This window comes from Scomber japonicus, chromosome 4 (assembly GCF_027409825.1).
Source record: "Scomber japonicus isolate fScoJap1 chromosome 4, fScoJap1.pri, whole genome shotgun sequence".
In the NCBI taxonomy this organism is placed as follows: Eukaryota; Metazoa; Chordata; class Actinopteri; order Scombriformes; family Scombridae; genus Scomber; species Scomber japonicus.
This window is the reverse complement of record NC_070581.1, coordinates 720932-733312: the sequence shown is the minus strand read 5'-3', so window position 1 is coordinate 733312 and position 12381 is coordinate 720932. Positions and strand designations below refer to the sequence as shown.

Here is a 12381-nt window from a genome sequence, read left to right as displayed (position 1 = left end):
TAATGACGTTGATGAATCCTGTGAGTAATTAGTCCTTTTGCCCACGCAAGTTGGCAAAACAGCAGTGTAGAAAACATTCAGCTAGCAGCTTCTCATGTGACATTATCACTTTTAAAGGTTCACAGGATGGTGGCATATCAGCTGTCACTAAATGTTAATTCTTTGAGTAACCTGATGATAGGTCACATGAGAACTTGTCTGTTGGCAGGTCTGTGTCTGTACTCAGCCAAACATCATTGGTGAGAAAGGAACCTCCACTCTGTAACATCCCTGGTCATTTGAGATTGAACTGACTCTTAATGTCCACAGGATCCAGCTGTGCCGTGGCCCTGTCACTGTTTTATTGTCCATAGGAGATATTTCAGGATATTTTGTGCCTGGAACTTTCTCTGTGATCACTCATTTCCATGTCAATATATCAGATCTCACCACTGCTGTTGTCATTACCCTGGACTTTTGTTCATTTTGTCAATGTGAGCAAAAAACAATGATTTTTATCTGCAGCATCATTTCGGTAAAGACTTGAGTATGATACCAAACATTCAGTATAACACGATTATAGAAAATGACCATATTAAGGGATAGTATTTATGTGTTGTGATCAAATTTCACCGTACTGCCACCATCTGACAACAGAAACAGAAACAAAATGTCAACAAGAACAAATATATGGTGAATTTGGCTGCGTTAAAACACTTTAATTACAAACATGACAAAATAGGTTGAGTGTATTTGCATTAAGGCAAAGTTAGTAACAAATTAAGTGCATAATTATAAGTTCGTTTTAAATCCACACATCCATCAGTCAGAATACCAGTGGATAGGAGTGTTTCTGTGATTCCAACAAATGACGAGTGATATGTCTTCTCCCTAGAAGATCGCCACGTGTCAATTTCAGGAGTCACATTCTCCAGTTAAATTTTCATACATATATCAATTATTTAAGCAGCTGACTTTAATAATTTGAACCAGGACCTTCAGGGTTTGGATTAAGCAGCCCATGAAAAATGTGTATCAGTCACTAGGCAACAGCCTCTATTTCTTTATGTCAAATACATATCAATTTGACATTGTCTGCTGCTGCTATGTAAAAGAAAGTTTACATAAGTCGGATCAGACTGTGTATTGGCTGATGCCTAATGGTGAAGGACTCGGATCAGGATAGGGGCCAGAAAAACCATGTTGGGACATTGCTAGCAAAAATCATTAAATGGGGACAATGGAGAGATTCATACTGAGTGAGAACTGAAGAAGGAAAAGAAACTTTACCCACTTTACAGCTATGTACACCTTGATAATCCCTGTGTGAAGTTAGAATGTCAAAAAAGTTAGATGGGATGGAGTTTCAAATACTATTAGACAATCTGACAGCAGTTCATCTAAGGCACACAGACCCCAAAAACCTTAGCCCCATTTGGGACTGTCTCAATAATTGTACGGGTGACTGTCATTGGCGCTCCTCACTGAAAAACTGGGGAAAGTAGCTGTATGCTGCTGATGAGGAAGATGAAAGAAGGGTTCATTCACAATTTTTCATACTGACTATTAAAATATCTCCTCCTAATGTGCTTTCAGTGTTCAGTGATGGAGGACTGTATCCACAGTGTGTCCACACAGTCATTTAAAGTCTCTGATCAGCTTCTATTGAGCTTCATCAGTGTGAGTTAGTCATATCAAGTGATATCTGACACATTTACAGTCTTTTTACCATCAGATTCCCTCTTAGTGTTTCCTGTTTCTCTGTGGTGGAAGTATAGTAACAAAAAGACTTTGCTACTAAAACCACTGTAACGTTGAAACATAGAAGATGAAGATTTGACTCATTTGGACGCTGAAGCTTCATATTAGCTTCACATCAACTTTTAAATCCATGTTTACACAGAAGGAGGACTGTGGATTTAGTCCTCCATCACTTCCATTGTAAGTACATTATGAAGAGATCTACTAATGGTCAGTATGAACAGGAGGAATCATTACAGCAAGAAAAACATGTTCAATTGGACTCCTGACTGTTGCTTTACAATAGACTTGAAAATGATGAACCTGTCCTTTAACCATATGTATATTTGCTTGAGCTGGATTCATAGCTGTGAATTAAAGGGTTACCTTGTAGCTTCAGAGCCTCCACATGTGGTAACAATACCTGCAAAACATCAGCATGTTAGCTTTGTCATTGTGATTGTGTTAGCATGCAAATTAGGCTAAAGGTTGCCTTTTTGAGACAAACCTCAAAGAATGAGTGAATTAATCATTTAATGAATCATTGGACTGTTATGTGTCAGTGCCATCCAGGAATACAGTCACATCTGCTCCTTCTGAGTATTAGGGAGACCCTTTGTGGAAATTTCATGTGAAAAAGAAAAACCCTTGAAGAAATCGCATGGTATTTAAAGGACAAATCATGCAAATGCAAACACTGAATAATCAACCGCAAACAGCGATTAGCAACAAAGCTGTTTTGTCAAATCATGATGAAATTGATCAAATTACTCTTCGATCAAACTGTTCTTATGAGGTCATTTTCAGGAGTTGCAGCCCTCATAGCTCCACAGGCTGGGAGCTGAGGGGAAGTGTGAGAGAGGGGCTGTGTGTCTTGAAGGAGGGGCTTTATGAAGCTGGAAGGTGGTTGGCGGCGGAGGGCAGAGTCACTGTCAGGAACTGGGTAGCAACAGCAGCCCAATACCTCTGGCTTGATGTCTGTGGGAGGAGGCGACAATGCTCACTGGATGAGATGGAGAAAGAGTTGCTCTCTCTCTGACAGCGGGGCCCATCAGGCCTCCTCACATGGAGCCTACAGGTTCTGATGAGGACTGGGGGGTTGAATCCGCCACCAGTGCAGCTGCTGCAGTCCAGCTTCAAATCATTCAGCCTGTATCACTTCAGGAGGTGGCGCTATGTTCTCAGGGGTGGGATGAGATGGAAGGGGGGGGGGGGGGGGGGCACATTACAGCAAATGATATTAAATCACTTGGCTGTCCCTGTGCTGAGAGAGAGGCCCTACAGCTGCTGGAGCTCCTCTGTTATTTATCATCAACACAACACAGCGTCACACTGATGCTGTGATGCATGCATCAAATATAAAGATGAGCTCTGCATAATGCGACCCCCCTTTATCGGATGATCCCCCCCCCCTTCTGTTAAGACACTGAGGCAGACAAAAGGTGGCAGTCCCAGTGAGCTGCGATAGTCTGGGCCTACAGGAGGCTGCGAGAGAGAGGGGAAGAGAGAGAGTGGCATAGAGAGAGGGAGACAGCAGCGAGGCTTCTCCCACTCTAATAAATGGCATGCAGGAATGCAGAGGCAGGCAGCATGGTATTTTGCAGTCCATGGAACCTGTAGGCAATGCAAAATGGTAGTCATGTTTGTGCTGCTTACCTGTTGTGGGCTGCTTGTCCTCCAGACTGTAGCAGGCAGGCCGTCTAGAAGAAGAAGCTACAGCGATCCACCTGGCTCCTGCTCCAACACACAAACACCAACAGCTCCAAACAATCAGTGAATAAAAAGAAAGACAGCAATCACCTCACACTGTGTCAGTGCTCCACATCTGTATGGAGAAAAAAAAAGAAAAAAAAGGCTTCAGTGTTTTGCCTGTTGCGGACTTCCTTTAAAAAACAAAAGGTTTAAAGGAGCCACTGCTGCGTTTCCTCTTTTTTCTTGTGCATGTCATGTCTCCGGGTTTTCCACACACGCTCCTGCCAGTTACCAGTAGACCCCAGTCCCAGTGATAGCAGACTGGGTTCATCACCACTCATGTAAGCTTTTATATTGGTGTGTCAGCTCCTATCTCCGAGGCTCAGGCGGTGGTCCCGTCCAGCAGCATCAGTACAGCCAGTGTGTATGTGGAGCAGGCAGACAGCAGCAGCCGCCCTGTAGCTCCACCGCCGCGCTCCCTCTCTCTCATCCTCCAGTCAAGCCGAGGGACGGCTCATGTTTGCTGTTCGTTATGTCCGTTAGCATGGCCGAACATTTCAATGGCTTCTGTTTTACACATCACACCGAGGCCAGTCGTCATGATTTCCCCCCGCCGCAGCCCGTCAGGCAGGCGGATGTGTGGGTGAAGGATCCCGGCTGCTCCGTCCGGCGGTGCTCCCTCTCGTCACGGTGCTCGCGCAGGTTTCGGGAATAATCCTGCTGGTACCGGCCGTGTTTTAATCACGTCTCAATGGGGGCGGCACCAAAGCTCCTCATCGCCCCCACCACAGAGCTGGACTCATTGAGGATCTGTTTTTATATTTAAATCTAGAAACATAGTCACATTTTAAATAATACATCAAAATAAGTAAAAATGAGGGAAGAATCCTGGTACAAGTCAAATAGTGTTAGTGCAGGATTCACCTAATGAATGTAATTCTAGGCTTCTCACACAACACAGAGTAAACCATTACAGGCCTAATTATTGACCAAATACATGAATATAGTGGTATTTATATCACATTATAGGGTGGATTAGGTTAATGTGGGACATTGACTAATGTGGGACAACTAAGCTCCAGTGCATTTATCTCTTTTTCTATTCAATTATTTTAAAGCGAACTAGAATATGCATACTGTGTAAGTTATATTATTTACATGTGAACATACAAGCTACTAGTTTTCTAAGCCTAAATCTAGTGTCCCACATTACAAAATCTACTATATATATTAGTGCCATGTTCCTTTTGAGTACAATATCCAAAAATTGTCTTCTGATTTTAACAAGGAAACATCTCAGGGATTTCGTAATGATATTAGGTGTTGATATAATGTGTTGGATTCATATGTAAAAACGGTAAGCAAGTCAGAATTGCAAAAAAGTGTCCAACATTACCCTCATCTACCCTACTCAGTATGCCACAGTAATCTACTCAGTCATATATTAATATAATTCCCAATAATTCCAAATTTCACATATTATATTAATGCAAGGCAAGTTTATTTGTATACCACATTTTAACATCAAGGCAATTTATGGTTTACATGAAACATAAAATGCATCAAGACAGGATATAAAATCTACACAACAATAAGATATTTATATGCAATTAAAAGTGTTACATTGGAAATAAAATGAACCTAATTTGAATAAAACAGATTAAAAACAGGAGAGTAAAAACAGTGCACTGTTTATATAGATATAGTCTGGATTTAATACAAAGCAGTCACAAACAGAAAAGTCTTCAGCCATGATTTAAATGAACTGAGGATTACATTGATGTGATACAGTATATTTGATGTAGTCAAATAGTCAAAGAGTTTAGATTTCAAAATAAAATGATAATATAGCCATAGGTCCCTTTTAATCCATACTGAAATATCTCATCAACTACTGGATTGACTGTTGTGAACTTCTCCTGCTGACTTCCCCTACAGTTCCACTATAAGGTTAATGTTTTTTATTTAGAATTTAGTGAAATATCTTGACACTTTTTCAATGGATTGCCATGAAATTGGGTAACTATATTCACAATGACCAGATGATGACCCCTGACCTTTCTACTATCACTCCCACTCTACTATTGCAGGTAAAAGTTTTACATGTCTCGTACATCTGCAAGACACATTGTGAATACATTTGGCACAAACATTGATAGTTTACAGATAGATGTTTCTAGATGGAAAAACACAACCCTGTCATTCATTTGATTGGGGCAGTGCATTGTGGGGGTGCTGACACAGAGGGCTGCAGGAATCTAACAGTGTACTTCATAATGTCACTGCTTTATTTTGTTTACCTCTCAGACAAAAGCAAAAAACAGTTGTCACCTTGATACGTTTCCAGACAGAGTTGTGAAATCCTCTCTGTGAGTATAAACAGCTGCTGTTTTGTCATCTGATGAAACTTTAAACTCAATAATCTGTTACTCCAGCTGGGCTCCCTGCATTGTAGTTTGTTGTCTCTCCAATACCTTAACCCCCCCCCCACACACACACACACACACACAACACAGCCCCAGAGACTGTTTAAATGCAAGGCTGATTTCAGTCTGATGTGGGATTTTGACTTGTAGGTGTCTGTGTTTGATTGACAGCGGCTGGAGGAGCGTGTTGGTATCTGTGTTTGATTGACAGCGGCTGGAGGAGCGTGTTGGTATCTGTGTTTGATTGACAGCGGCTGGAGGAGCGTGTTGGTATCTGTGTTTGATTGACAGCGGCTGGAGGAGCGTGTTGGTATCTGTGTTTGATTGACAGCGGCTGGAGGAGCGTGTTGGTATCTGTGTTTGATTGACAGCGGCTGGAGGAGCGTGTCAGTGTCTACCTTGGATGCTACCAGTTATACACAAAGTTTACCAAACTCATGGACAGACAGAGTTACACTACCAGGAATTTTAAAGCATAACAACTGAACTAGCACCTAATGGTTCAAGAAGTGACATTTTTAGGTATGTTCACATGATGTTTAAAAGGCTGGCTCACAATTTTTGAACAGTCAGGAGCCCAAATGGTTGTAAAAACCTGTTTTTCTTGCTGTAATCATTCCTCCTGTAGTATAGACCATTAGTAGATCCCTTCATAATACACTTGAGGGCTGGAACTCCTGAAAATGACCTCATAAGAACAGTTTGATCGGAGAGTAATTTGATCAATTTCATCATGATTTGACAAAACAGCTTTGTTGCTAATCGCTGTTTGCGGTTGATTATTCAGTGTTTGCATTTGCATGATTTGTCCTTTAAATACCATGCGATTTCTTCAAGGGTTTTTCTTTTTCACATGAAATTTCCACAAAGGGTCTCCCTAATACTCAGAAGGAGCAGATGTGACTGTATTCCTGGATGGCACTGACACATAACAGTCCAATGATTCATTAAATGATTAATTCACTCATTCTTTGAGGTTTGTCTCAAAAAGGCAACCTTTAGCCTAATTTGCATGCTAACACAATCACAATGACAAAGCTAACATGCTGATGTTTTGCAGGTATTGTTACCACATGTGGAGGCTCTGAAGCTACAAGGTAACCCTTTAATTCACAGCTATGAATCCAGCTCAAGCAAATATACATATGGTTAAAGGACAGGTTCATCATTTTCAAGTCTATTGTAAAGCAACAGTCAGGAGTCCAATTGAACATGTTTTTCTTGCTGTAATGATTCCTCCTGTTCATACTGACCATTAGTAGATCTCTTCATAATGTACTTACAATGGAAGTGATGGAGGACTAAATCCACAGTCCTCCTTCTGTGTAAACATGGATTTAAAAGTTGATGTGAAGCTAATATGAAGCTTCAGAGTCCAAATGAATCAAATCTTCATCTTCTATGTTTCAACGTTACAGTGGTTTTAGTAGCAAAGTCTTTTTGTTACTATACTTCCACCACAGAGAAACAGTGAAACACTGTCTGTCGAGACTCAAAGGGGGATTTCTTTTGCTAAGAAGACAAACTATGGAACATGTCAACTTTATTGAACTAACTCAGACAGCTGAGGCTTCATATTATCTTCAGAAAGAAATTAAAATACATTTTTTTGCTCCGAACAAAGACTGTGGATTTTGTCTCTCATCACTTACATTGTAAGTGCATTTGGAAGAATGTTGCCAGATGGAGGCACTGATTACTCACCACATCCTTCAGCTCTGTACTTCACACACACACATGAGATTGAACTTCTTATCTCACTCTCACAAAGAAAGTAAATGAGTGTAAAAATGTTGACTATTACTTTAATGTCAAATCATTGGGGGGCAGGATTTAGGAAGTGGTGGATGTAGTAGATTTGACATTGTGAAACTTTGCTGCAGTGCTGCTCTGTGTATTTTAATGGTGGTTATGTCAGGACAGATGGATCTGTGTTTGCAGCACACTGGGCTGGAGTTAACAGAGGTTACTAGAACATGTGGCATGAAAAGCTTCACAGTATGGTCTGGACCGGTGCCCTACTCATGGCCAGTCAGTTGTGTTGTTGTGTGGTGGAGCTTTACGCCTGAACAGCTGTCTGCTCTGCTGGAAGCTGGACACAGCAAAACACTTACTGCACCACAACTACACCTCTCCTGGAACGGGCAACAAATAATCCCCCTCAAAATCATTCAGAGGAAAGGTGGATGATGGTATTAACCCAACAGGCCACTTTGGTGCAGGAGACAGTTTATTTCCTGTTTCCTACTACCAGTCAGGACAGTTTAACAGAACTACTGTAACCCTAAACATAACCTCTGTGGTTATCATCAGAGCCGTTATATGACTATCTGTGGGGAAAACACATTTGACCAAAGAATTATAATATCTGAATATGAATGAACTTGTAGTTTAAATATAATAATGAAATCAACTGAGATAAAATATGTTACTAAAATAAATTCATATAATCACAGTTGCTGATACTAAGAAATTTGAGTGTTCAGGGTTTAATTTGACCCATTTTTCACATTTGAGAGCTTTAAAAAATACCTGATACACCATATTTCGTTTGGCCAAACTTTTCCTAATGTCACCCACAGTTTACAAAAATGGAAACAAAATTTTTATTAAATGAATTATTTTTTATTTTTGTGCAACTGATACATATTTTTGGATATGTCAATGTCACGCTTGACCTGCGTTTATACAATTCGAAAAATCACCATTCTTCATATTATAGAAAATGTCACATATAGTGATTGTGAATGTCTTTATTTTCCATAGATAATTGTTCTCTGACAGCTTCATTGAGGATTAATCAATTATTATTAAGCATTTATTATTGACTGATGTAGAGTTTATGAACGTGAATTGGTGCAGACATGAACCCTAACCCTAACCAGAATATGAACAGTATGTAAAGGGTTAAATGATCCGATTTTATTGTGGGTTACAGTTCAGTAACAGTTAGTTGTTTGGACAGCTACCTCCTTCAGACAGCTGGTCATGTTCAGGATCATCCTCTGTTCAGATAGTGTATAATATCTTCACATCATATTAACATCTTAATCAAAGACTACTGATGTTTAACAGCACCCACCTTCATATCCAACCATTATTTCTGACGCAATGTGGTCGATACTGATAATCGTGTTATGTGATTGTCTGTTCATCTCCCAACATGTGTGAATCTTGTTTTTGTGAATGAAAGTGAAACACAGCAGATCAGATCTCCCACACACCTTCTTATTCATTGGCATTCATCGAGTTGAAACTAGCTATTTATGACAAGTTTTGCATCGTTAACAGAATTTTCTGAATCCAGCTTGGAACAGTCATTTGAGAAATCCTCACAGAAAATAAGAAAGCAAGAAACCTTAGGATAATGATAGAAAAATGCACAGCCCTCATTATTGATTTATTGATTTTATAGAATGTAGAGAATGGTTTCGGCAAACACCTTGGAGAAGAGACCAGGTGAACACTGGAAACAGACCACATCAGACACTGCTCACAGCATCCAATGAGAAGAGGTCAAAGGTCATTGACCAGAGGTCAGCAGATGACCACAGGGAGGTCAAGGAGGACCCTCATATGTAACACCAGAGACCGTCTACACCCGCCTGTTATCATGTGACCAAGGTTCTGCACTTGTTGACTCCTGAGGAGACTTCCCTTTCTGAAGAAGAATGAGGATGTGGGTGAAAGCTCCAGAAAAAGCAGGTCCGTCCCCCTCGTTCGGATTATCTGGTTTCATGCTATTCACAAGATCGAGAGTGAAACGTCATTCTCAAGTATCATAAGTTTAGTTTGATGCTTCTGAATATGCTACATGTGGATGGAACAGTCAGGGCCAGTCTCACTGGACATGCGTCATTGCATTGGCGTGGAACCGCAGGTAATGACCTCGTTGATTCAAACCAGCTCCAACAAGCTCAAAATGATATTTTCACTTTCACATTAGGTTATTTGATTGTGAAAAGGGAATTTTAAGTGTGACTCACCTAATTGTTTTTGTTAGCGCAGACACCATGGGCCACAATTTGACCCAGAAAATTCTGAAAATTAAAACAACTGACACTCTTTCTTTCACAGCGGTGTAGTAGGTAGACAGTGTGGGAGAATATGTAGCCGTTTCACAGGATTGAAGTCCCTTTGTAATGATGATAACACACACGCACATGCACTGTTACCTAATTAAGTAAATGAGATTACGAAGAGCATTTTTCCCAGGTGAATATTTGTGTGTGAGCTTGTAAATGAAATTAGATAAAATATCAAGATACTAGATTTCTATATTGAACTGTAAATGAACCACATATAAACGTGTTTGATTTTAATGTTACGTTATCTGAAAAGGCTGAGCTTTCTCCAAAATACAAACTGTAATGTAAACAAAAACTTTTATAATGTCACTGTTTGAATCTTTTGGAAGATATTCAGTGTGAAACCAAACAAGGATTGAAAGTGAGTTTGGTGTAGTTAGTCAACTGTTAGAGCAAAAAGTGGAAAAAATTTCAAGGTGACAAATTTCCCATTATAAACATTTCTTACATTTGACTTCGGTCACACTAATTTTCCTCACACCAGGATCCTGATTAGCATTCATATACACTGTACAAGAAAAATGAGGCGTCTTGAGGCGATAATTTGAACAAGAATAATATAAATATCTAAAAGTAACTAAACTTAACAACTTCTACGTACCTTAAAGTAAATAACTCAAAGTATGCTCATAAGTTAAAAACTCTTTTTTCATTCATAAGATGACCTGAGTAAAAAAGTGCATGTCTAATACTAGTGAATTAATGCAAACAGCTGAGTTGATACACTATAATGAATAGAGATTGTACAGTGTGTTGATGTTGTATGGTAATTGGGTGTTGACACAGACTAAAATCAGAAGCTGTATTAGATTGCACATGATATACATGTACACTGGTTATTATGTTCCAGCTCTATGTATAATGAATAATCAATATAATGAAATCTATTTCATAAAAATATTATTTAGAAATCATTCATTGTACTTTCACAAAACATGGAATTTAGATCAAAAAAACTCAATTTAACATATGTGTCATGAGCAATATAGCTGTTACTAAGGTTCAATGATGAAAGGATGAAAAAATGATGAAATATGTAAATCGTGATTTTATCTCGTGTTTCCATGATTCATCATTCAAATGAGACGATTTGAAAACCACCGAATCTGATGTAGAAGTGGGGAGCACTTAACATACTACGATGCCACATTTCTTTTACACCGTATCACCCTATACGTTTCATTACTGTATCCAAACACTTTACAAAGACAGCGTTTGGACACTTTTCAAAATCGTAAAACAGAGATGCAAAAGAAGAAGTGAAGCAGAAACAACAAAAAAAGGAAAAAAGAGTTTCAAGCAAGTGAAACTGAATATTAACGGCCGCATGAAATGTATAAAAATCTTTTTTTTGGATGCAAAGATGTCAGCAGCAAAACTGAGTAAAGCACAACAAAGATAAATAGAATATGACTGAACCACATGTTGAATATAAATATAATAACGTTTATGTCACAAGTGTTTTGGCTCAGTTTTCAAAACGCTGAACTCATTTTATGCATTCAAATCTCACACAGCACAGAAAATGAAAACATCTGTATTAAATGAAAAATAGTCACTGAATTGTAATTATTGAAGCACTTCAAAATAAATGTTTTGAATAATGCTGTCAAACATAAAATGACGTATAAACACATCAGCATGTCCTGTTCTGACTGTTAAAATCAGATTATTTTAACTTTGTTTCTGAGTAATTTTTTTCTGATGATTTCAGTATAGTAAATCCATGAGTTTAAGCCAGTGTAACTATGGAGAAGAGGCTGGTCAGAGGAGAAGACAATTCAAAGGAGCCATAGTTGCAGAACTGATTCTCAATCGACCCAGAATCAGGTAGAGAATGAATTTAAATTGCAGGTTGTAAAATCTGTTCAATAGTGACACAAAATGAACACAGGCCTGAGTCTTTGACATTTCATCAAACCAGATGTTTTCTAACCTACTTTTTCATCTTTTATGCTGATGATTCAACAAGGAGAGTTTTGTTCATGTCATAAAAGAGTATAAGTCATCCATATTAATAAATATTCATGATGAAGCAAAGAGTCTGACTGGATTACTGGGAATCCTGCCATACATTTGAGTTTATTTCCTTTCAATCTAATTAAACATATGCTATTATAGTATAATAACTTATATATAATATATTGATATAATGTTAAAAACATACATTCCTTTAATATAATTTAGTTGATAAATGTATCTGAATCAATTCAATATATTAATTTATTACAAATTAATTAATTGTGGGACAGACTTTTCATTTAACTCAATTTTCTAAAATATATGTGTTGGCACCATTAAGAACTGTATGTCATTGTCTAAAGTGAAACATGTTGTCTGACCAGCAGAGCAACTGCTTACAACAACTTGTCATGTGACTTTTTAGCCCAGCAAGCAGCCCCTCTATGCTGTTGCTATTGGACTGGACTGTCAGCTAGACTCCAGCTGTGTTAAGA

The 12381-nt window shown here is 38.8% G+C and overlaps 1 protein-coding gene across 1 annotated transcript in view; it reads left to right on the top strand.

The window, feature by feature from the left end:
• Positions 1-9262: 9262 nt before the first annotated feature.
• Positions 9263-12381, top strand: part of foxp3b (forkhead box P3b) — a 30640-nt gene continuing 27521 nt past the window's right edge. Inside the window, exon 1 of the mRNA XM_053317169.1 lies at positions 9263-9296. Coding sequence (XP_053173144.1) covers positions 9263-9296 — 34 coding nt within the window. The remainder of the gene's footprint in view (positions 9297-12381) is intronic.